Source organism: Salminus brasiliensis, chromosome 2 (genome assembly GCF_030463535.1).
Source record: "Salminus brasiliensis chromosome 2, fSalBra1.hap2, whole genome shotgun sequence".
In the NCBI taxonomy this organism is placed as follows: domain Eukaryota; kingdom Metazoa; phylum Chordata; class Actinopteri; order Characiformes; family Bryconidae; genus Salminus; species Salminus brasiliensis.
Window position 1 is genome coordinate 19,078,209 of NC_132879.1, and position 25,597 is coordinate 19,103,805.

Here is a 25,597-nt window from a genome sequence, read left to right on the forward strand (position 1 = left end):
ATGGGCTAGCAAGCACCTGAAACACTATATCTTAGCCCCAACTCCTCCCTTCACCCCAACAATATAAATAACCCTTCCTTCAAGATTGTGATTCTTATTTTTAATTATTCACATAAACTACACCCCTGTTATGGAGAGGGCGGGGCCTCGCCGGGACTACTCAACTGGGGCAGCTCGAAAAGGTTCCATTATTGCAAGAGTGGTGTCCTAGCTTATTCTGATGGAGGAAGAGGTGAGCTGGAGCCGATCTGCACGGTGCAGTCAAGACACTGCTAAAGTAAACAGGACCAGTAGGTGCAGGGCTTTCGTTAATGTAGTGAGGCACCAGGGAATTAGAGCAGGGACTTAAGGGACCAGCAGGAAGGAAGCCAACTGTAGAAACAAGAGCTGAGGAGAGGGCGAATGTGGATGTAATGGAATGAAAACTAAGAGCCTGATGGCATGCAGTAAAGAGAACGACCCAGGGAGCTGCTTCAGAGCAGCCCACCACAATGTAGATCTGCAAACACATGCATACACTTTCTCAAGCTTGTGGCAAATTTGATGTTACCTCCATTTCGTCAGCTCTTGGATGGTTCTTGGGTGGTCGAACCCAATATAGACGAACAGGCAAAGTTTTACTTCATCTCTCTATCTGGGCTAAATGGCCAGTGAAGAAAGAGATCTGGGGCTGGTTGCTAGATCACTAATTGGAAGAACAGAAGCATGGGGGGGGGTGTATACTCAGCAAGACTTCTGTTAAGGGAATTAAGCTGGAGAGTTATTATAACCAACACACACATATATGCACGCACAAGCAGAGTGTGCGTAATGGAGAAGGGATAAGCTTTGGTTGGATTGGGGGGTCTAAACTGTTGAATGACGACTCTCAACAGAGACACTTTAGCTGTTTCCTTAAAGAGAGTCTAGCAGTTAGGAATAAATAATGAAGTGCTGATATCTTTTCTGCAGATGGCATTGGAGCCAATGGTAAGGCATATAGTGACTTAATTACTTAAACCACCACAGGCTCCTGTGGTAAATGCTTTGCTTATCGTTTACATTAGCAGAATGAATATCAAGGAATGGACATAGCAAGAAAACATAAATATGTGTTGGTCACTTAACTTCAATACAGACTTCCAACAGTGTTGGATTTAAATAATAAAAAAGGCAGTTCAAAATAATTAAGTTTTTCTTTTCCTTTAATATCTACATATACAAATGCATAAGACTTTAAAAACCATGATACAGAAAAATACATTGTCACATTGTTCTGGCATCTAACTTCAACAGAGAGCATTTTAGTCTCGGCCAATAAAGTTCACCTGAGATCAAGTTAGACCTTAAAAGTAGCGAGCGTTTGAAATATACAGCAAGAGAAAGCATTCTATATAAGCTAAATATAGTTCAGAATTTTTTTTGTGAACTGCAGACCTGTAGGGGCTAAGGGATGATCACCACACACTGACTGAAAATACTGCCACTGCGCACAGAATGACCACTGCGACGAAACCTTCACGGAACTGAACCAAACAGAACTGTGCTCTGCCACACGTCACAACGCAGTACTCACAGCAGAACAGAGATTAGCCTTTGCACACAATGATTCAGAGCATTAAAAAAAAAACATCATCATGTGTCAGTGCCTGACAACTGCATACAAAGTGTGTGTGAATGTCACAATACAATCACACGTGACAAGTTTAAACAAAGGCACCAAAAACTCAGGAGCTTTGTCTCCTCACCATACTGCTCACTACATATCAAAATATAATAATAAGCACTGCTGACACGTAGAAGCATTAGCACATATCTCTGAGGGGTTTTGTCAGATCTTCCTAAATGGCTAAGGAAAATACAACAGCAATCTATTAATAATCCGAACACAGGAACTATATGTACCATATTAATCCAAAACTAATGAAGGTTGTGCTGAGCAGAGAAGGAGCAAACGTGGGGTATTGGTTAATAAACATTTAACTCGTGACGTGTAGTTAGTGCAATACGAGATTCTTGCAGTCAGACACTGCTTCACAATCCAGTCAACTCCATGACACTAATGCTGACAATCCATCAAGATTACAGATTGGCCAGTTCCAGTTGTACGGCACACACTGCAAATACTCCACACTTTCCAAGCACCAAAACTAATTCTCTACCAAAGATGATTTGTGATTGGAAAGGACAGTTGGTAAGTGACTGGATTCCTCATGGAGGACAACTCTTACTTACATACTATTCATATACAAGTCCAGTGACTCTGGAAAATGCAGAGATTATCAACACATTTGAGACTATGAAGTTGCAAGCAAAATCTGGGTGTTTATGTTTACAATGGCAGCAGTCAAAGACCTCACTGGACTGTTTAGACTCAGTGACCATTATTCACAGGTAGTCCAGCAGGAGAAGCTGAAGCCGTCCCCATCTCTGGTCCGCAGCATTACCATGTAGCCATGTATGACATCATTGGGTCTCCTGAGATTTCCTTTCACGTTTCCCCTGAAACATAAAACTATAGCAGAACGCTATGGCCGCAGCCACACTTCACACACACATAGAAGACTTCAGCACCAAACCGAGAGTCCAATCATTAATCACAGGAGACATTCTCCCTTGTTTAGCAGCTATATAGGACATAAATCTTCTGGTTGCGTTTTGTCCCCCTGCTCAGGTTTAGCCTGATAAAGAACTGTGTTGAATTCTCAAGCTTTTGGAATTGGCCAGTGGCACTGATCAACATTTTCAAGATCTTTCCATAGTAAGTAGTTTCTCCCAGCCTTTGCTGGACTGACTGTTCAGAGCAAAAGAATCGGTCACTGTGGATCACAGACGGGGACTGAAGTGTATCACATGAAAGCTAGAATTAAAAAAGTTGTGTGTAGCATATGGCAGTTCAGTTAGGTCCAGGCCAATTTGCGAGAGATGGCCTGTTTAAAGCATTCGGGGTCTGTGTTCCCCCCAGGCCGCAATGCCCTCTCCAGGCTGACCAGCACGTTCTGGTGGCACTCGCGAATGTTGACCGGGTGCTTGGCTCTCAACAACTCATAAGCGGCGATCAGCCTCATGTTCTGCTTGATCATGAGGTACTGTATGACGCAGGTAGGGGCGAGCGAGAAGCCATCGCGGCAGTGTACCAGCACACGCTTCCTCTTCTCCGTGGAGGCATCGATGCACTCGTTGATGTCCTCGAAGCAGCGCTGTCGAAAAGACTGGCTGTCCCGTGACGCGTCTGGCAGCTCACTGATGTCCACCTTGAGTCGGGACCAACTGTGCTTGGCCCCCCGCGAGCAGGTGCAAGGGATCAGGCTTAAGCAGGTCTCCCCCGGGAGGCTGCTCATGTCGATTATGCTGTCAATGTTGTTGCGGCAGAGCGTGCGGCCACTGTAGGCCGCGTTCAGGTTCCCGACGTAGATGTAGTCCGTCACCTTGGAGATAACTGGCTCAGAGTACTGGAAGTGCTCAGGGCCACTCTGCTTGGGCTCTGGGGTCTCAGGGCCTGTTTTAACCCCGCCATGTCCTGCCCTGCGACTGTAGTTACGCAGTTTCTTGGAGCCGGAGCGGGATGGAGGGTTGGAGTCAGACTCAGAGCTGCTGTTCCACGGTGGGGAGAAGAGAGAGAAGCGGCTGGATGACTTGCTCTTGGTGAGCAGCTCCACAGGGCTGGATAGGCCTGAGCTGGAAGTGGTGGTGGAGCCAGAAGCACAGAAGAGAGAGGCTCTCTCCAAAGAACCTGTGCTGCTGGCAGCCCCAGCACTATGGGCCTGCTCCATCTGCAGACACACACATACACACACACTTCATGTAATGGCTTCAGACAACAGCTTCATCAGCATATTTTGCATTCACTGAACATATTGAACCTTCTCTTCAATATGTTGTTCTATTGAATACACTGGAAAGGAAGGAAGCTAGAGACGCAGGACACACTGCCCATACCTGAGCTTTGAGGTTGTTCTTCCATTCCTGGGTCTCCAGGGCTTTGAAGCGACCATTGCTGTCAGAGGACACAGAGAGGCAGAGGGGCCGGTGGGTTCTGGGGGGCAGCTGTGGAGTCAGTGCCATGGGGACCGGCCGTGAGTCAGGCTGCTCATTCCTACTCATGATCAGATCTGGACAGGACCCTTACATTGATAAGATAAGATAAGGATAAGCAGTCAATTTTATCTATATTTCTGTTAGACAGGCACTGATACAGTAGACAACATCTACGGTTTCACCTGAATTGCTATAAGCAGCATTTTAGACAAATGCTCGGCTTGGCCTGCAATCAATCGCAAAGAACAAGAAGACAAATATTTTAACACTGAATGCCGGTCCAAAAAACTTCACCTTGAAGATACACTGCAGTTCTGCAGTACTTACTGCACAGATCATAGTCAAAGTCAGTTAGCTGAATACCTTGTGCTTATGTTGTAGAACATGGAGCACTGTTCAAGAGCCTGAAGTGTTGCCTTATGTCTCATGCTTACTTTCAATAAGGTGAAAGCCATTTGGAGCCTACCTTAAACAAATGTTTTATACAGTTTATAGACTTCACACAAAGTTATGAAATAACCATGACTGAAACATCATCTTTTCCCCATGTAACATTCTAGACATTTTCATCTCTTCCTTGTTACTCAGGCCCATTTCTCTGGCAAGAGAGGGCCTGGCTTTCAAGCTCAACGGTATGGTCTGACCATAGTCCATGTGGTAGTGGAAGAAAAGAACTCAATAGAACGCAATAGAATATGAAAACCAATCTATAAAGTGAGAGAGCCACCTGTCTCAGAGTGGCCGTGGAAACCCTGTCTGTGGGACTGATTCTAGGAGGACACTCATTAAGGGAGCTGAAGGGTCTTTTTGATCCACAGAAACACGACGCAGGCATTAATACTCCCACATACCTCACTTCAGACTGCTGCTCAAACACTTTATTGTTCAGCTGATTGACGACAAGCGCGTTTGATAACAGAGCGCAATTTCAAACAGAAGAGGCAGCACAATGCATCCGAGTCTCCGCACCCTTCCTGTACGTAAGCTGGTGCTATACTATAAAATACACATGACAGCTGCCGATGCAGCCTCAAGAAATACAAGCTGGTTGTTTACGAGGAGAGAGAACAATGCCTAAAAACAGCAAAGCACAAAACAAATTCAATGGTAAAGATGATTTCAGGGTACAGGGTATTTCATTAACCCCCATCCTTCTATCAAAATCAACAAGGACTGACTTGTTGACTGACAAATACATAATAAGAAAAAGGAAGAAATAAAAAAGAAAAATGAAGAAAATTTGTTTCCTTTTAATTTGATGAGAAACGCTTCACAATTCTGCTTTAGGATGTTTTCACACCTGCACATTTCAAGTCATTTATAGCACACTCAGATGTGGACCAAAACAACCGCACCAAGACCCTTGAGAAGAGGTGGTCTCAGTCGGCTCCCAAACAAACTCAGGAGCGGCTTGTTTGTGATAAGAACATGATTGGACCTTAATCCAACTCAACTACCAGGTGTATTCGGCAAGTTTGCCAAAGCAGACAACCACATTTACCATTTGTGTTGGACAGATTGAATTTAGCCTCTGCCTTAATCCCTCGGTGCAGTGAACACACACATACACACGCTGCGGCGCTCAAGGAGCAAAGAGGGTTAAGGGCCTTGCTCTAGAGCCCAGGTATCAAACCCACAACCCTGCCATCAATCAATAGCCCAGTGCTCCGACTTCTGAGTCACCACTGTCCACAAACTGCACTGTCTGAGTTGAACATCTCCTATAGTCAGGTGGTATATTGCTCAGATTATTACTACAGCTATGAACTAATGCCACCTCTGCCATTGACCCATGTTATATATTACACAGAAATGTGCCCTAGTCTAGAACACTGGATCTTCCTCCTGTATTTACTTTCTTGATCACGCTGCAGACAGTTCGGACCAATAAGCGGAGAGAACATGCTCACATGGGTTGTTGTGATGCTTTTTGGTCCAACTGAATTTTTCCCTGTGTTAAAACAAAGCAAACCAAAGGAACAACACACCAAGTTTCAGACCAGTTCAAATAAACTGTGTGAAAACGGCCTTAGACGATGAAGCTGGAATAGAGCCATGTTCATACACCTTTAATGGTTGCTCATTCTTACCAGTAGCACATGCTGAACGACAAATGGGCTGCAGATGTAAATGGGTGCGGATCTTGAGAGTGTTAAGGAGATTCTTGGAAACCATGCCTAGAAAGAAAAAGGAGAACTGGGTAGTAGATACCTCAGACCTCAGCTGTGTTATTAGTAGTATGTTCTGCAGCTCTCCCACATATATTTGCTAAGTATATCTAGCCTGACATTTCAATAATGTTCTTATCATGCTCTTGCCAATTTCGACTCACCCCTTGAATGTGCGTCATATCTACATATCTACACAAGTAGCCCTTCACAGGACTGAGAAGGAGTGGAAAACGAGGAGCGCAAATTTTAATTGGAAAGCACTCGGCTTGGTTAGCTTGAGTGTGTTGATCAGTTAGCAATGCAAACTCTGCTATGCGAAATATTTTTCTGACTATGAAATATAGCACAACCTGCGAAGAATTGCTTTGTCTGGCCATAAGCCTTAAACTTGGAGAACCACAATGTTTTTGTTGTTGTTGTTACCCTAGTAGCATTTAGCTAGCTAACTAACAAGCTGTGTCTCTACATCCCAAAGCGCAACAAATCGAACATTATATTTTTTACATTTTAAATCTTATAAAAATGTAAGATATTTTAAATACGTTTTTTGCTCCTATTGCTTATGAACAGCTTCATTCTATATTTTTTAATCAGGTTTGAAAAAGGAAAAGCATGAGGTTGCAATGATTTCTGGGCAGGTTCTGCTGCCGAAAATTAACACTACATGCACTCGATTTCTCATATCACCAATTTCAATTTAGCCACATAAAGTAATGAAGCGGCCCTCGAGATGGCATCAGGGATTTCCCGAGGGCAAACAGAGAGGCTAAAATGCAAGGGCATTTAAAAAATGGTATTGAAACGCAGGGCAGGTTTTGTCCTCAACATATATTAGACACAGAATCTGAGACTGTTCTAAAACAAATAATCTCATGCCATCAAATAAATTAAAGGTGGAACACTGACCAACTTTTAGAACACTGACCAACTTTGTTACACTACAAAGAAAGGCTAACTAGTCATTTTTGTTTATTCTAACTTTCTAAATATTGTGTCTCCTGACAATTTCTAGTTATAATTATTTATATTAAGTGTTTGATATCTATTATTACCTCAATCTATTTTAATGCTGTTATGGAACATAATGTGTCTGAAAGTCTAATGAGTAGCTACCTGTATGTCTACCTGCTTGTCATCTTCGCTGTTGCTGTGTTATTGTTACCATTATAGAGCCCATCCCAAGAAAAACTGAATTTCTGAGTTAAATGTGGTATGTAAACTCTATTAATGTGAAAAAGGTCTTAAAATGAAGGAACTCAGTCCACATAATCTATAAACAGAAGCCAGAACGCCTGATGTTATGAATTCCAGTGCATTCCCATACATCGGCCTACAGAAGTGTTCAGTGTCTGTTCAGTCCAATTGAAGTTATATAGAGTGTATAAAGAGTTTTGGCCTGGGATGCTTTTTAAATAAGTCACAATAAAGAGCAGCCAATCAGAACAGAGGCATCTGTCGCATGTACAAATACACAACTACATTAAATTGACAAAAGTATTGGGACTCCTGCTCATTCATTGTTCCTTCCAAAAGGTATGAAGAGAGCTGACCCTGCCTTTGTTGGAGTAACTGTCTCTACTGTGTAGGGAAGGCTTTCTACAACATTTCAAAGCATTGCCGTGACAATTTGATTGCATTCTGCATCAAGAGAGTTAGCGAGGTTAGCGATGTTGGATGGATGATCATCACCGAACCTCATCCTCAACTTACTCCAAAAGCTCTAACATCCCTGCTGCTCCACAGCTGAATGCTGGGGGGCTTTATACCCCTCTATTCAATGCATGGCATTAGACATGGTGCCAATAGATTCATTCTGTACTGGGACGAGGCACATTTGCACATCTGTGTCAGCAGTGTGTGCAACTTAAAAGGGGTGTCCACAAATATTTGGACATGTAGTGTATCTTACCATTCTGTTTGGAGTGAAGTTTCTTATCCAGCTGGTTAAGTGCAATAAAATCCTGGTTCCATTTTTTCACAGTTTCCATCTTCTGCTTCCTGTTGAAAACACACGAATCACAGCTGGGTATTATACTTTATATTTTTATATACTTATACACATATATATATATATATATATATATATATATATATATATATATGTGTATATTATACATTATACAGGTAACTGACAGCATGGATAGAGAAGATCTCTCCCTCTCTCGCTCTCCCAGCATACACAAGAACTAAATGGCAAGGAAGAGGGGGGAAAACACCCCCTGAAACGCTGTATTCCATGACTTATCGGTTGGGGAAACACCAAAGTGTGAGCAGCAGAAATCACGTTAACCAGCCTCACTGCATCGCTTCACTGCGCGACCATTACAACTAATCCTTACGTAACTAGCTAGTGTCGCAGATTGTGATCTGCTGGATCGGGTAAACCCGTTAGGAGCTCACTGCGGAACACCACAAAGGGGTCTGGAGAGAGGGAGAGAATAAGAGAGAGAGAGAGAGAGACAGACAGAAATAAATAAAGAGAGAGAGAGAGAGCACCTTTATCAACTGGCTGCTGCTTTCTGGCAGACAGGCAGGCTGATGCAGCTGCCGTTGTTTCCTGAGCCATGCATGCAAAATACTCCAGCAACCCAGTACGAGGATCGGAGAACCGCATCAAACGACCACATTAAACACGCTGCGGCGCACTGGCTGCTAGACATGCCATTACAGTACGAAGGTGAGGACACCAACCCGAGCCATTCATTCAGCCTTTGCAGCGCTCAGCTGAATGGAGCTCACGTGTACAAGTGAGCTCACACAAGCGACGAGAGGGCATGACGGGAAATGTAGTGCAAACCGGTGTAGGCGCGGTGCAATGAGGGACTAAGCAGTGTTTATGCTTTCAAACACGTCGTGTAGCTTGTACGTTATACAGAGGCATCCAAACTTTCATTTAATAGACTATCAGTCACGTTTACCGTAAACAAGAATGATCTGGATCTGGAATTATCTCAGTAAATCTGTTTATCGCTGTTTTCTGATGTGATCGTTTTTTGGCTTAGACGTGCAGTTCTAGAAAACATCTTTACACCTCTACATTAGGTAAAAGTTAATAAGTTTGTCCTAGAACTGTGAGTTCTAACCATTAAGAACCATTAAGAAACCTATACGTTTTGAGTCTTAATTATAATATAGTTGGAGATTAAAGAATCTCTTTATAAGATAAAGGTTCCCTACTAATTAAGTTCTAACCAAGAACCAGCGAGGAACCTTTTAAGACTGTGGGTCGTTGAGTCTGATAGGTTTAGAAGCTCTTTTTTACCCATTCCAACAATCAATTTTATGTTAAAAAAAAAAAAAAAACTCTTGTAAGTGATGTATAACAAGACTTACTATAATATACTATTAATTAATATTGTTATGATTAATTATTACATGTGGTTGTTATACTTTTATTAATACTCAAAAAAATGTTTGTTAAATTTGTTTAAATTCAATGGGTTACAGACACAAGCAGAAAAAACAGACCATACTCTTTTAGAAAACTTCACGTCTTCAAGTTCACATATGTTCACTTACCTGGTGTTGCTTCTTGCTGATGTTGTGGGCCAGAGCTGTCTGGTGGCTGAGGAAGCTAAGCACAGCTTGTTATCAGCGCAGGGACAATCAGACAGCACAATCACTTCTGGAGCCCTCTGCCTCCTATCAGTGTTTAATTGGACTGCTTCAGCTTTCTCTAGGTTTCCAGGAAACCCTGCCTGACAATGATGTCACGCTCTGCTCTGCCTCAACAATAACCTGCGCAAAGCTCCCGCAGTCCATATCCTCTTATCCTACCTCCAACGTATTTACTCATGAAGTAGCCCCGCCATGTCTGAAGCTACAGTGGGAATCCTAATGTGTGGTGGTGCTTTTATTATTGAAATATGGGGTATAGTCATTGTAACACATCTTCGTATTGTCCATATGAGAATGGGGTGAAAGTGAAAGGATGGATTTGATACACCTAATGGTCCGTTTGAGCTAGACAGGCTAGACTTTTTAATGAGAAGATTTTATTAATTCTGAAAATGAAAAGAGTTGCATCACAAATTGCATGTGGTTTAACGAGACGTGGCGTTAATGGACCCTTACAGATGCATCATAAAGATGAAGATGTAGTCAGCACCAGTGGGTTGTATGATTTACATTTCAAAAAGCTAGGCCGTGCTCCCCTGCATTCAGCAGCAGACAAGATGTGCATCTCTTAAGACCACTACTCTCATAGGCCTTAGCACAATGCAGATAGTGGAAAACACACACACACACACACACTCACACACACAAACACGCTAAGTTTCCTGAATAGACAAGAGTGATTTCCAGCATGTAAATAGGATTTACCTCATGAATGAGTGTGGGTGGTGATTATCGAAAACACCTCACTTGGCAAGTTCCCTCCATTTATGGTCATGATAAAGCACAAGGACCTGTTGAAGGAGCATGTTTTTAAAATATTTCTACATATTACATAACTATTTTACATAATTAACTAGTTAATCAACCTATTCCTGTAAACTAATTCTTATTTGTCTTTGCTTGGTTGGCCAAATGAACGTCTAATCACTGCCAATGTTGTCAGCCTTAGACTACATGCATGCAGGAAGGATATATTCCTCTCTAGGTTGTCCATGCCTTAATTGTTTTTCATCCCAGCAGCTCAGTCGGACTTGTGTCAGCCTGTCAGAAGTAGCTCTCTTAGCCGTCCACTTATCAGCGCTGGCCCCCTGTGAGGATCACAGCTCTGTAGTGTTCACAGCAGGGACAAGAAAAGGCCTGAATGTCACGCCTGCTGGATGGCTCTGATGCTACAGTATGGCCTTTACTGCGCATACTGTGCATGTAGTTTTTGACTTCTCTTAGGGTCAGTACAAACACATTACATTGAAATTTATTGAAAATGGTTTGGAACCAAAGACAAGGCTATCTCCAGAAAACAAGGTGGTGAACTGGAAATATTTGGGTATGGGAAAGGCAGAAGGTACACATATATGCATAGAGAGGTGGGATGCATAGTCCACCGTTCTGAAAACAGCAGCTTTTTTGGTCTGCTTCCTTTTCTGATTAATAGCTTGTTGATCTGCTCCACATCCGTTCAGACCCACAGCATTAATTTGCCTTCTCACAATGAAAGGTCAGCTGAGGTAAGACATGATAGTTTGTAATACTTACTGAAATGTATCATTAACGTGATTGGTTTACAAGCATGAGAAAGTGTGTGCGCATGTAATACAGCAACTATTATCCATATATTTGTTAGTGTGGAATTTCATCATCCTTGTAGCTGCATGTGGTCACGGAGCAGCAGAAATCTCATTAAAGTGGCCTAATTAAGTCAGATGTGTGCTGACACTATGCATACAGACCCTTATCTATTACAGCCACCAGAGAAATCAGTTTGTGTATGTGTGTGTGCGCATACTGCCATTAGAGAAATCAATGTGTATGGCATGGTAGAGAACATTCCCCACGGTAGTCCTGTAGAATCTATTAGGTGGTAACATCAGAGAGGGCGAGAGGCAAAGCATTAGGGAAAATCAGGCAGCTGACTGGGGCCCCATGAGCCAAGGGCCCCATGAAAATACAAATAAAAATGACACAGCTATACAGTATGTATAAATGTTAAATAATGTTAAATATCAGCACTATGCAAAAACCTTATATCTCAAAACAGCAACTTTACAGGAAAAGGAGACAACTTTGAAGCATTCCTATTGGTCTATTCGTCATAACATTTGACACAATGTAAAACACAACTACTGGATTTTTGCCATTGTAAAAAATGTATAGTTTCAGCAATGTCAAATCTAACCTACCCCGGTCATATTAATGGACTCTTCCATGATGTTATGTGCTGACCCAACTGTGTGAATAGACCAGTAATAACAAGGCCATTAAGATATAATTGTATTCCTTATGGTGGCACCACTTCTGACACTCCAGATGAAGGTGCCTATTACACTGGTGAAGAAGCCACAAGATGTGGATTATTGGATGAGGTTAAACAAAGCCAAGGCTCCCAGGGTCCAGTGCTCCAGACCTGTCCTTCCATATAAGTAAGGTAAAGGTTTAACAGTCAGGTTGGTGACACAAGGTATTAAAAGACCTGAATGAATTAATCTACCATTGTGTATCTGAAGACCCCCTTCCTGTGTTTTACCATGACCCCCTAGGCAAAGATCCAAAATGCATGGCAATGCAAGTCAGAACTCAACTGAGTTTGAATTGCCAGATCTCGACATTCACTATAAATGTGCGCTGAGAAGGATAAATGGGTGAAAACATCTCATGTAAAGTATTGTCCTTTTGTGCATGCATGTCAGTTTAGGAGCGTGAACTGTTCATACGTTGGTACAAAAATCAGATTTGGGCCACTTTACTTGAAGTTGTGGCTGTGAGTAGGATTTAGGTTAAACAAAATGACAACAAAAAGATATATTGCTTCAACCATCAATCACTCGTCATCTGCAGTTGTACATGTAATCATTTTTTATATGCATTTTAGAGTACACTTGATAATATACAGCCTAAAACTTTTTAAAACATGTCATTTTAACCCATGTATCAGTTTTTTTACTCTCTGAGAGTGTGTAAATGAGGTAAAACAGAACGTATTTATAGATATAGCTTTTTTGTAGACCTTTTCATCAGGGTTGTTCTTAAATGACAGTGTACACTAGTCAGTCAACTCCTTCTTCTGATGTGTCTAATGAAGAAATTGCACTTCTGTAATCATTACAATCTTTAAAAATGAAGCACCAGACAGCATGATAAAGCCTGCGGAAGCCTGCACTATACTGTAAGGAAGCACTTTCAGAAAGTCTTATTGGTGAATGGAATTCTCAGTGTGTGTTTTAAGGCCAGTGTTGAGTCCACTTGATCAGCTGAGAGCAGTGTATGCCACTGTGCCACTGGCCTGCGTGGGTTTGACAGCATGTCCGCCCAGTGCCGCAGCTGATTCCCCGTCGCATCACAGCCCAAGAAAATCTTCCCAATGGCGTCGTTCCTGCTCATTTTGTCATGGTCCCACACTGAGATTACCACCTGCACTTTCTGTGCAGACAGGGGAGACATGGGAGACAGCTATAGTTAAATGTATGGAGATGGCAGACTATGTAGGATTTATGTCTAATAAAAATGAAGTAAACCTATGAACCTATGAGAGAGATGTTGTATATAAGATTAGCCAAAAAAAAAAAAAATATTCAGCGGAGAGATCAACTTACCTGAATTTGTTCAAAAGACACATCAAAGGTAAAGGATTCATTGAAGTAAGGATTCAGCGTTTGCTTCTTCACTGATGTCTTCTTTTTCTTCCACTTCCTCTGCTCCAGAATCAACTGGACTTTAACATACGGATCTACAGAACAGTCCATGCAAGAAGGAAAAATTATAATCAACCATAATTATTCCACTAAAATAAGACACTTCAGACTCCGGCCCAATTTGCAACCTATGGGAAGGTTTGTCTGACTTACCTGAATATCCTCCATGGTCCATTTTCTTTAAGTTCTTGGCCTCCAGAATCACCACAGTGAGCTTACTTGCAGTGGGGACATATCGCAGGGAGAAGCAGATCTCTCCCAGATGCTCTTGCTGTGAAGGAGTAGAAATTGCTTTAAATCTTTAAAAGCTTTCACTGTGACTTGGTCAAAATGAATGAGTGATGATGATGTCAAACAATAAGCTTAGTCCCAATTTAGTCATTCATCATTTCCAATTAGTGAAAAATCTAAGAAAATCAATTATTAGGCTAAAAGAATGTAGAAAATATTCAGTAGTGTTTGTGTCAGTTAGTGTAGTGACTTTATAGATCTGCTGTATAACCAGGCACTGGAGGGCCCAAATCTTTACAGGATCCTAATAACAGTGTAATCTTTATCCTGCCTCTTGCAAATGAATCCATGGAATGGCAGTACATTTCCTGACCCCGCTGACCTCCCCACAGTACCTCATGTTTTGAGGGTTCGCTCAAGTCTCTCCACTCCTCCATCACATGATTCCAGTCCACAGTCGAAAGCTCCAGCCTCAGTTCGCCGATCACATCATGCTTGGAGAATCTATTGAAGTCGTATACTTGCATCACGAGAGTGGACTCACCAAGCTCCTTCTGACTTATCTGAACACAGAACGCACGACCATGACAAACTTGCTTTCATCTAATACATACAATATTAGGCTGTAATGCCATGGCTATTTTACTGTAGAAGCCTTGCCACTTTCAACTAAATGTACATTTTACCTGATATTTAAAGTATTCGTTGAACACTGGGTTGAGAGTTTTTCTGAACACTTTGGTCTCAAAGGTTTTAGACTTGCTGGGTAGGATGTAAACTTTTACATAAGGGTCAGATGTTCCTCCATGGTCCATGGCCTTTAACTCTGAGGCCTCCTTTATCCCAACACCCATCTGAAGGAACACACAGCCAGTACACAGCTCTCAGATGCAGACAAGGAAACTGAGACTTACTGGATGCAGTGTGTAATGTGCATTGATTATCAGGAACACAGCAAAGGACTGGTGATCTTCAATACAAATAAATGGATGAATGAATGAACTCATTAATATTTATTTAAATAATAAAATAGAGCAGGTGATATCCAGTGTTTCGCAACTCATCTATTCAGCAGTTCCAGTTTGGGAATTAACCACACTTGTTTACAACTGATTAAAAGGGCTAAGTGGACCTCTGAGCGTGCTGCATTGTACTCTAGGGAATAGAGTAGTTTCCCTCTTCTCTTGTCAGCTGATCCATACTCCACATCCTCGGTCTCAGGCTGCACCTGTCAATCACATAAATCATCCAATCAGTGAAGACCACTCCCTCTAGCCCCACTCAGTGAGAATCTGTACACAGCTAACACACCCATTATCTCACCAGTGCTGTTGTAGTTGTTCCATTGATCCCTTTCAGGCTGATCTTCTGATCTGACTTCTTTTTCTTCTTCTTTTTCCCTTTGCAGCAGCACTTTACACAGCAGCACAGCACACAGATTAGAATCACCAGAAGGATGAGGGCGATAATGGCGTAGATGGCCCATCTTGGCACTGTGAGAGGGAGTTGTAAAAGAGAGCAGTTCGTCCCCAATATCGTTGAAGTAGACCAGCAGGGCTGGTGTCGTTGTAGACAGCACTATTGCACACATCTGAAGCATTAGGCAAGAGCACAGCCAGCAGGATTAAAGAGAGATCAACTTGTAACGAGTGAAAAGTGAGAGGTAAGAAATGTGCGCTGGGAGTGGAATTAGATATGCAGCATGGAACAGGTGCCTCAGCAATAACACACCGTGGGGCAGCGGGTGAGAGGGCTAGGCAGGAGGGCAGCCAGCCAAAAGGCCCAAGGGTTGGGGATACTCACATGGGATCTTGTCTAGCAGAGAAGGCCAAAAGCCAGGGCCTGCAGTGGTGGAGTTGAAGGGGGTGGTAGTTACCGTGGTGGTGGAGGTGGTGAGACTTAGGGTAACTGGGGTTGAAGCTATGGTCAATGAATCGTTAGTGCTTGTGTGGTTTAAGGTAGTGTTGGATGCCATGGCAGAGGTGTTGAGATGGTTAGACATTGAGATGGTGCTGTGAATACACAGAGATGAAATATAAGCGGCAATGTCTTCAGCAGCTAAAATAAATGTTTCTCTATGTCACTCTCTGTTGGTTAGGATGGTAACTACACTTCCTTAAACAAGGATGGAATTTCTTCAGGCCCATTGATCACAGGGGGATTCCATCATTTTTTAAAATAATGGGATGTAAACAGGTCAAGAAAATGACCAGGGTGGTTTAATGTGATATGAAATATGTCTTTTTACAGAAATGTACAAAGTAAGACTTGTCCACAGTGGCGGTAACAGGAACCAGATATTTAAAGTGTTTAATGCCTCTAAAAACTACCTTCAGAAAGTTACTTAACTACACTTACAAAATGGTTACAAATACATTGCCTAATTCATAGGTTCTTGTTTTAGTTAGTTTTAGGAGCTTGGTTTGAACATTGCCTTAGTTGGTTATCTCTTAAAAAGAACTTTGAATCATAAGATATGTACTGTATTTTTATTATTTTAATGGTAGAAAGGTAGCCAGTCTTTTGCAGGGTAAAGCAGTACTCACAGAAAGCTTTTTATGGGGGGGTGGACATTACTAATGGTATTACTAATAAACCTCAGAAGTCAGGTTTATTATTTTAGATTACTAAATTAATTTAGAAGAAGCTATATTTGTATTTCAGACATGAAAAACTCTGGGGTTAAATAATAAAAAAAGCTTTCCAGAAACAACAGTTTTAAAGGATCATAGGATCATCTTAGTTAAACACTAAGATGTTCTTCAATTCAAATCTCCAAAAAAGTATTTTATTCAAGAAGTATTCTCTTAAGAACATCGTAATAAAGATTATTTCAGACACTCTTGATTGTTTTCTTATTCAGACTATTTGTAACATAATCTTTTATGCTGCATTTCATAGCTTACACAAACAATGTGAAGTAACATTTTTCATTTTATTTTCAATATTCCAATAATAATGTTCATTCCAATGTTCAGTGTTATCCATGCAGTGGAGAGCAAAATGGAGGACAAACTGAATTTTCTAAAAAAAGGTTTTCAGCAAACAAGAGCCAGAAGTGAATTTTCTTTATGTAGAAACTAACAGTACTTTAAGAACAATCTCAGCTTTTAATCCAGTTCAATTGGACACTGATTCTGCAATTTAACTATTTAAACTGATTATTTTAGAGGCAAACCTTTGGAATTTTACAGCCTTATACAAGCGTAAAGCCATCATAAAGTTACAACAATATTTAGGAATTTTGAGAGACGTTTTGAGAATACCATTTGTTCTGTTAAGAGAAAAGAAATCACACAATTCTTACGATATTTGAAGAATATCAATTTAACCAAACCTTTTTTCTAAAGCATGAAGTTGAAACAAAGCACATCTAAGAAGAATTTCTTTCTTAAGACACTTTTGTGAATTTGGCCTCTGGTTCCTATAATCTCCACTCTAAAAAACAGTCAGTAAGTTTCTCTATGATTCAAAAGATTTTTAATTATACAGAATCTTTGGGAAACTCTGTGAACTTCATTTTTAAGAAACAATAATGAAAAAGAAACAGTGAATGAGTAGCGTGTGTGTAATAAGGAAAAAAAAGCCTAAATGCAAAAAAAGCTAAAGTGTATAACGCAGCATCACGAAAACTCGAGTGCCTTGACAAGAGCGGACATTTAGCCACCACCATAGTTAAACAATTGCAAAGTATGTCGACAACCTCTGCAACAGTCCATTAAACTGGGCGTGCGTCTGTGGTGATAACATTCTTTTTCTATGAAACACAACCCTGTTAAATTGAGCACTGGGTCGAAAGAACAGACACACACTGAAATCACTGTACATATCTAATATTTTTACAGAAAAACACAAAACTGATGGCAACTTCTAACCTGGTACAGTGTTAGACAGCAGCTTCATGCTTGTACCAACAGTGCATATCAGAGTAATAACAGTCAACAGAAACAATCAGACCAAAATGTCCCCAACAAGCTGAATGGTGCAGTTATAACAAGCCCCCCCGAGCACTAGTGCTCAACTACAGCAAAACAACCAGCTAAACTACAATGATGTAGTTTCCCTGTAGTAAAGAAAACTGAATGACTTCAGAATATAAACACACTCACTGCTGTAGATGCTTAGTAATGCAGGTTGGGGTCTTTACTTGTAGTCCTCCTGGTTTAAACACTGTGCTAATTATTACTGCTTTTCACAGAGTTTACACTTCACAACAGCTAATGCAGAGAGGAAGGAAGTTCCTTCCCATGGCAAAACCCAATCAACTCCAAGACGAAACAAGAGCTTTTGGCTTGGAAGTGCTTCTACCATCTTCCTTCATTTAGTGTTCTTACTGAGGACCGTTCTGGAGGGAGATTTAGGATGTCTTCACTGCAGCGAAATTTCAACAAACTGTAGCTAGGATTTGCTGTGAGAGTAGTCATGTGTTTACCTACAGTATATATTTAATGATAATGCATTTAATATTAACTATTCATTCATAAATAAGCATATGGTTTCTTGCCAAACTGTAGATTTTAAACCTATACAGGACATAAAATACTAAATAATTTATAGTGTACTTACTTTTTAAAAATCTTATTAAATCACCCAAGTATCATACAGGTAATATCAAGGGCAACTCAAAACAATAAAATAAAGATACAGCACATACCTGAATACTGTAATTATTAGATGTATATTTCCTTTCTCATTCCATCAAGGTGATTTATTTTGTAGCTTTCAGTCTCCGTCCCACTTTGTCACTAAAGGCATTCTGGAGAAGAGTAAGCAGGCCATGAAGGAAGCTTCCCTCTCACTGCACCCAACACTCTCCCACAGTTACGCGACACACCTCATTTTCACACAGTGTGTGCTCAGAGAAACAGAAACAGTTTCAGGTATTAAGGTGGAACCCTTTAGGGAAAAAAGGAGAGCAGATAAGACGACAAACTGGATGTAAAAAAAAAATACAGATCTAAGAGGAAGTCCAGTCGCTCCTTATGTAGTTAGACTTGGACGATGTAGCTTCTTCGATTTGTCAGTGTCTTCACCTCAACAGTACCCAAGGATGTTGACAATAAAGAGTCCACAAATATATTTGCATTTGAGGTGGAAGTAAAGATAGAAACCAGTTCTGTGTAAATACTGTACGTTAGTAATGGCACTGTGTAACTAGTGACTACCTGGACCTCATTCTGACTCAGACTTTAAGGACCAGTTCAATACGTTTTAGAAACTGCTTTTTATATGCTTACGCCTTGGATAATAGGTTTCCAATAAAAAACAGGGACTTTTGAACTAAACTTGTGGCATTGTGTGTCCATCTGATTTATCATTTCACAGACAATTGTACAAAATTATAATAAATTATAAAGCATGTTTTATAAATTAATAAATACAAATTCTAATTCAATTTACCTTTTTTTTAAACAATGTGAAGATTTCCTGGTTTCCTGGATAACTGAATTCAATCATCCCTCTATCAGTGAAATGTTCCCTGTGCCACTGGCTGCAGCACAAGCTTGATGGATCCACCCTGTGCTTAACAGTTGGAGAGGTGTTCTTTTTATGTTCACTTCCCAATCAACTAAAAGCTGCATGTTTTCTGTAGTTGAACTGTAATGTAAAATTTAGCCTGCTTTATAATTTAGGTCAGCATTTTTAACAAAAAACAATTGCATTCTCCACCAATCGTTGCAGTTTCTCCTCGCTCCTCGGGACTCCCTGGGATGTGCTGCCTCTCTATACCTGATTAGGCTCAGAGCTTGTCACTGTTGTCTGTGTTGGGGCAAGGATAGATGAATCCATGGGCATGAGGTCTTTGGGAAAAACACTGTTTTACACATCACCTCCATTTCCTTGCTCTTTTGTTTGCAGTTGGGTTAAACATAATATATATATAAAATAAATTACTGGAAAAACCAACATTTCATGATGTGATGTCATGTTTTGATGCATAAAAGGTAAACATTAACAGCACGGTCTACAACATGTCAAAATGAAGGTGGCTTTGCTCGTCTGCCATCAAGCTGTCCATGTTTCAGGACAAGATAAAGCCTTAATTCTACGAGTACTTTACGTTGTTTTCTGACTGTTCTTAGTCTGTCGAAGACAGATCATCTTGGTTGGCTGAATCCCATCTGCCCCTTCACTCTGCGTGTTTATCACACGTGGGTTCAACTTAGCAGCTCACTTCAGGCAACTATGCAGGAATCCCCTCTCATAGGAATATGTGACGGCCCTATCGAGACGAAGAAAGGCACATATTATTACACTAATAAAGCTGGAGGCAATCGGGTAAGAGGCGGGTGTTTCCTTTGCTTAATAACTTTAACACGCAGCAATAGCTACGAGCTTTGTACATGTTAGCTAGCACTAGCTAGATAGCTGGTAGCGTTGTTTGGCTGAACTAGCCACATGATGAACGGCAAAGCACCAGGTAAGCACCGCAGTGGCCAAATCTGACCAACTTCAGTTAGCTGCTAGATGTTATAGTATAGATATTACAGTGGGTCAGGACTGGTAACTAGTTGCTGAGTAAGTTAGCTAGCTACTAGCTAGCGAATACCTGGCGGGCTAGGCGGTTAGCTAGCTAGCGTTAGCTTGGTTAGCTGAATGGCTCGAACCTAAACAGGGCACAAATGATGAATAGGTCCAGGATGTTTCAGGCAACTCAAGTGAGCCTTTAATTTAAAGAAATGTAGTTCTGTGGTATAAAGTACTATTAGAGACGTTAAATAGAGCTCAGACTAGTTAATGTTGTGAGGATCTGACAGCAGTGCTGCTACTTCACGGAGTCGGTGGGACAGTGCACTAACGCGGCTGCCTCTTACACCAGACACTGGAGGTTCGAGTCCAGGTCAGGGATAAGATGGTATATATTTTTAAAATATTAAGAAAAAAATCTAAGTAACATGAATTTAGCGTTGTTGAACATGTGCAATAAATTAATAATAAATATACAAGTAATTTATTTAGTCGTAACACAGAAATACACATAATACAAACACTAATAAAAAAAAAAGCTACAATACAAACACATATCTACAGTATGCAAACACGTGCCGTAATGTACAGGTCCAGGTAGATAACGTTAGCAGGAGATTTAGGTTTAAGTACCAACCAAAAACAGTGTGATGTATATAAAGCAAGGATGTTGCACAGCTGCATAAAGAGTGTTTTAGTAATTTAGAAAATCAGGGGGCTAAGTATCACGTAGATGTGCTTGCAAATTATAACATTTTAATATTGTATTTATTTATAGGACCTTATTCCTGGTATAGCTGATGTATGCATCCAGTGTTCTCTGTGTGATGTGATCCTCGGTCATGTCGTGCAAATCTACTGCCCCCTTGCGGCATCTCCATATCACCGCACCATTAATGTGTTTGCTTGCACTAATCCACAGTGCTATGGCAAAGCAGAAAGGTAAATAATCATTTCCAAATTCATTACACATCAGTTCACACTGCTTACACAGGATATTTATTTTGTGCTTCTTCTTGTGTCTAGCTGGAAGGCTCTGCGTTCGCAGTGCTTGGAGTCTGAGCTGAAACAACTTTCAGAGCGCAAGGATACCAGCAAAGATAACCTGCAGGTAAAACAAGCCCCGGTGTCAACTACAGACTGGTGTGATGAGGCTGATGACTGGGGAATGGAGGCTGAGGACAATGAACTGGAGAGCAGTTCACACACTCATCCAGACACAGCTCAGCCAGTGACAGACAGCCAGCTGGAGAGACAACCAGGTGGACTGGTCGACAGTATTGGACTTCAGGGTCTTTCTTTAAATGGACCAGGGGGCAGCGGGTGTGCTGCAGCCACTACTGCAGTGCCCACTTTTCAGTCCCTTTACATCAGTGTGGTGGAGGAGACAGACTTTTTGGGCTATGATGATGTGGAACATGCTAACAGACTGCTGCAGGAGTATGAGGAGAGGGAGGGAGTTGCTGTTGGGGAGCTTGGAAGGTGAGGACACCTCTATTTTGTGTGGGGGTATTGGAACTGTTTATAGAGAATGACTTGTGAATGCCACAAAGGCACCCCTTATAAACAGCCCATCTGATGTTATTTCCACTATCTTTTAGAAGTTTACAGTTTTGAATTCAAGTGATCTCAATAGTGTTTGCCACTTTACAAGTAAACATAGCAGTGCAGGCTGGCTGTTTTCACCACACACGTTCACAGTTCACCTCTAGCATGATGTCAAATCAAATTAAATCAAAGTAAGAAGCTAATTAGAAACTTTATGATGATTATTGCTGTTTAGCAGCTTGTATCTATCAAACATAGCCTCATTTGCTGTAAAAGAAGAATGTTTTATATGCTTTGACTTTAGTAATATAAACATTTATTAGACATTTCTCCCGCTATACTTTAATGTCCATCATATATGATGGACCATTAGCTTCTGTGTCGTGCCCGTAATCTGCAGCAGCAGTCTTTTCTGGACGTCTCTCTGTAGGATCTGAAAAGTTGCAGCAGCCCTTTTAAAAACATACCCTTCAATTAGACACATCCAAGACCACACACACACTTTTACACTTTCAGTTTTAATGAGCAATATGAGCACCTCGACTTCGCTCGTCACAACTTCCCGGACAAAACCAGCTGGAGAACCCAGGCTACAACCCAGCACAGTTCACCATACGCACACACTATCCTGCATTTTCCTCCAAACTCTCCATCATTCGCTCTGACTCTCTCCATGCACATGTGCACTGTACCCCACCTTAAAGTGACTGTTACAAGCGGCATCTGTCAGTGTGTGGATATATTATGCAGCCATTGAACAGTCAGTTCTTGTAAGTGGTGTGTTAAAAACAGCAACAACAAAAATAATCATAGCCACTTTCTGATGGCTAGATGACTGGGTCAGGGCACCTCCAAAGCATTAGGCAGGTTGTAGGGTGTGCCCGGTATGCAGTGGTCAGTACCTACCAAATGTTGTCCAAGAAAGGCCAACCTGTGAACAAGAGGTCATGGGTACCCAGAGCTCATCAATGTGATCCATGGAGGCCCCACCTCACAACTGCTAATGTCTTGGTGCCAGATACCACAGGATACCTTCAGATAAATTTACAAACACTATTTGAGGATGATGCTGCATATTAAAGGGGTTGCTTTGATGTCTATTATTTAAGATACTAGTCATAATGTATTCCAGGTATAATGTCATTGTTCACTAAAAAAAAGAAAAAGAAAAAAGCTTGTCTTGAATGTAATTGTCCTCATATTATGGACGTCTCTTCAGTTGTAAAGGTGAAGGGGGAGAGGAGAAGTATGAGAAGACAGAAGCCAAACACGGAGATGCAGTCTTCTCAAATTTCATGAAAAGAATATCGCTCTGTCCAGAACAAGTTCTTCGGTGAGTGGACCACACAGTACAGCAGGGGAATTAAAATAGTGTAACAAAGCTTAAAGCTAGCAGTGACTATGATACCTTTAATGTGAACTGTGCTATGATTCACTTTAGTTGAAGCCCTCTTAGTCCATATGGTCTCGATCCAATGGCATCCAAAATACGTATATAATTAATATGTGGATTATATTCCAGGATCTTAACTGCTGTTGCTGTTACACATATTATACATCTGTGTATGAGTTGGAACACTAACATAAGTTCTTCATAAAGTTCTTTGTGTGAATTTGACAAGCATATAACCATAACAAGCGAGCCCCTTGTAAAGAATGACTGAACTACAGCAGAAATGGCTGTATGGTATGGTAAATACAGAGCACATAATGGAAAGACCTGTATCTCCAGTTGTGGTATTGACACTCTGAAGTTTTCATAACAAATATGATTTCACATTCTGCTGCTCTTAACAGTTTGTGATTGTATATTTGATGTCTTGGTTATATGCACCGTTACTGTACTTTGCAGGTACAGTTGGAGTGGCTTACCATTGTTCATATCGGAACCTCCTTCAAACATCCATCAGATGGTGCCACCCTGTGCACACTGTGGCAGTCCTAGAGTTTTTGAATTTCAGCTCATGCCTACACTTGTCAGTTTGCTCCGTAGTACAGATTTAAGTTCAGGTTTGTCTTTTGGTAGATTTTTACATCAGAGCACTTGTTTTTCAGTGTTTATTAAATACACAGACCATGCTGATTAGTGGTATGCTATACTGTATGTATAGTGGTGATGCATATATGGTTAATTTAATATGATACTGTCCCTTTTCACAGCCATTAGACATTGTGATACAAAACACAGACGATTACATTCTGTAAATATGTAGAGTTTGCTGTGTAACATCTGGTGCTTCACTTGTTCTGTACCTCTTTAAAACTATACTTCTGTACTTCTTCAGAGCTCATTTTGGAGTTTGGGACAGTGTTGGTCTACACCTGCAGAGACAGCTGCTGGACTTCTGGATCGAACGTTCCTGTTGAGGAATTCCTTTTTGTGCAAGCCGACCCCGATCAAAAGCTGTTCAAATGACACTAGTAACTGAGAGACAATAAAGAGTATACCAACCTATCAGGTTCCTCTTTTTTATATCATAATGACGCAGGATCCACTGCAGTGTTTCCAAGAGCCCCATACAGTATCTAGTAGTAGTCAGCCAAGGCAGCTGGACATGAAGTACTGGACTCACTTCATTTGATGAAGGACACATTTCTTTACTGTTTTGACAAAGACCCTGGGATGAGCAATGAGCTGACAGTGCTACTAGACAGTACATTCATTTGGATGACTGAAAAATCTTCAACAGTTCTATGCAGTGTTACACAAGCTAGATGATTTACCATGCATCCAAAGAGACTCCTCGTTGGTGAAGCCAGTTAATTTGAAAAATGAATCTTTTATATGGCCTTAAATTTTATCTACAAACTTATTTGAATGTTTTTATTATGTGACCTCAAAGAGAGTGAGGGATGTAATATTTGCTTCAGGGAAGCCAAACTCAAAAGTTGGTTAAATGTAACCTTGTGTTAATTGTAGAATCTTGAACTGTTTTTACAGCAAATTAATAGACTTAACTGTTGGAGGGTTGAATGTTGGGAACAGAGCATAGTGGTCAATCGCAAGCTTAGTGAAATGGGGCTGGAATTCTTATTGGTCCTTGTTCACCCACAGTTCTTAAGGAGAAATTTCATCTTAAACCCACTTATGGAGATTTTGACATTCAACAATGTTTTTATTTGGAGTTTATTTAATGTATGAGGACAATTGGATTTATTGTTATATAAAAGCATATAGGCGAAGTACTTAATGCTGCCATATAGAGCTGGGCAATATGACAATATTTTATTCATTACGAATCTTGATCTTATCGTGATACACAATATGCTTTAATGAGTGTATCGTAAATATCGCCAGTGCTTACAGAGCAATGATTAACTGCATGTTTAAGCACAAAGAGTGTAATTAGTATTACTTAATTGAATGGAGTGCAGCATATTTTGAGAAAAAACTTCAGTACTCAGTGTGGGAGAGTATTTGAATAGCAGTTTTTTTTTTTTTTATTTAAAGCTGTTGGTGCTTTGTTGGTCTACATGATGAAATATTGTATATCATAAAAATACATTTAAGAATAAATTGTAATATAACATTTCTGTCATCAGCATTTGTATATAACTTCACCTACATTAATAATGAAATAATGAATCTATAATTAAATGATATTCTTATCAGCTAGTTGTAATCCTTCCTCGTCACACCCAGAGTCTAACCGCCGCTGCCCATTCATCAGTCCAGAGCTAGATAGGTCTATCATTACTGATCCAAAATTTCCCGATCATACAGTGAACAGTCCTGCAGTTTTAAAACTCACTATGCATCTGACAGAGACTATTTGTCTGACTTCTCTCAAAACATCTCAAATAAAATCCTTAGGAAGATACTGGTGATTAGATTAGATCAGATCTTTGATGAGCAGT

The 25,597-nt window shown here is 40.7% G+C and overlaps 3 protein-coding genes across 5 annotated transcripts; 1 reads left to right on the top strand and 2 right to left on the bottom strand.

Moving 5' to 3' along the window:
* Positions 1–1,188: 1,188 nt before the first annotated feature.
* Positions 1,189–8,899, bottom strand: LOC140549882 (uncharacterized). Of its 2 annotated transcripts, XM_072673638.1 has the most exons (5): positions 8,685–8,899; positions 8,098–8,186; positions 6,108–6,194; positions 3,919–4,103; positions 1,189–3,752 (listed from the first exon to the last, which is right to left on the bottom strand). In XM_072673638.1, the coding sequence occupies exons 2-5, from the start codon at positions 8,174–8,176 to the stop codon at positions 2,880–2,882; spliced, it is 1,224 nt and encodes a 407-aa protein (XP_072529739.1). In that variant the 5' UTR covers positions 8,177–8,186; positions 8,685–8,899; the 3' UTR covers positions 1,189–2,879. The 2 variants fall into 2 exon arrangements, with proteins under 2 accessions (XP_072529739.1, XP_072529740.1); XM_072673639.1 differs by lacking the exon at positions 6,108–6,194.
* Positions 8,900–12,638: 3,739 nt separating this feature from the next.
* On the bottom strand, positions 12,639–18,552 carry syt8 (synaptotagmin VIII). Of its 2 annotated transcripts, none has more exons than XM_072673640.1 (9): positions 18,378–18,552; positions 15,527–15,735; positions 15,047–15,216; positions 14,856–14,951; positions 14,410–14,577; positions 14,119–14,286; positions 13,646–13,763; positions 13,394–13,527; positions 12,639–13,220 (listed from the first exon to the last, which is right to left on the bottom strand). In XM_072673640.1, exons 2-9 carry the CDS (start codon positions 15,723–15,725, stop codon positions 12,981–12,983), a joined length of 1,293 nt encoding a protein of 430 aa, XP_072529741.1. In that variant the 5' UTR covers positions 15,726–15,735; positions 18,378–18,552; the 3' UTR covers positions 12,639–12,980. The 2 variants fall into 2 exon arrangements, with proteins under 2 accessions (XP_072529741.1, XP_072529742.1); XM_072673641.1 differs by lacking the exon at positions 18,378–18,552 and adding an exon at positions 17,833–17,983.
* Positions 18,553–19,698: 1,146 nt separating this feature from the next.
* Positions 19,699–25,286, top strand: pdcd2l (programmed cell death 2-like). The gene is made up of 6 exons (XM_072673643.1): positions 19,699–20,002; positions 20,970–21,133; positions 21,218–21,673; positions 22,959–23,072; positions 23,592–23,749; positions 24,025–25,286. The coding sequence occupies exons 1-6, from the start codon at positions 19,910–19,912 to the stop codon at positions 24,153–24,155; spliced, it is 1,116 nt and encodes a 371-aa protein (XP_072529744.1). The 5' UTR covers positions 19,699–19,909; the 3' UTR covers positions 24,156–25,286.
* The last annotated feature ends 311 nt before the right edge of the window (positions 25,287–25,597 follow it).

Bases quoted from the DNA above. Each gene is read 5' to 3' on its own strand.
- LOC140549882 (XM_072673638.1), bottom strand. From the start codon at position 8,176: ATGGAAACTGTGAAAAAATGGAACCAGGATTTTATTGCACTTAACCAG. The intron at 6,195-8,097 runs GTAAGATACACT...TTTTCTTTCTAG, and splicing joins ACTTCACTCCAAACAGAATG to GCATGGTTTCCAAGAATCTC. The intron at 3,753-3,918 runs GTATGGGCAGTG...GTGTGTCTGCAG, and splicing joins AGAACAACCTCAAAGCTCAG to ATGGAGCAGGCCCATAGTGC.
- syt8 (XM_072673640.1), bottom strand. From the start codon at position 15,725: ATGTCTAACCATCTCAACACCTCTGCCATGGCATCCAACACTACCTTA. The intron at 14,952-15,046 runs GTGAGATAATGG...TGTGATTGACAG, and splicing joins GAACAACTACAACAGCACTG to GTGCAGCCTGAGACCGAGGA. The intron at 13,764-14,118 runs GTACTGTGGGGA...ACTCCTTCACAG, and splicing joins GCGAACCCTCAAAACATGAG to CAAGAGCATCTGGGAGAGAT.
- pdcd2l (XM_072673643.1), top strand. From the start codon at position 19,910: ATGCAGGAATCCCCTCTCATAGGAATATGTGACGGCCCTATCGAGACG. The intron at 20,003-20,969 runs GTAAGAGGCGGG...ATTTATTTATAG, and splicing joins ATAAAGCTGGAGGCAATCGG to GACCTTATTCCTGGTATAGC. The intron at 23,750-24,024 runs GTTTGTCTTTTG...GTACTTCTTCAG, and splicing joins TAGTACAGATTTAAGTTCAG to AGCTCATTTTGGAGTTTGGG.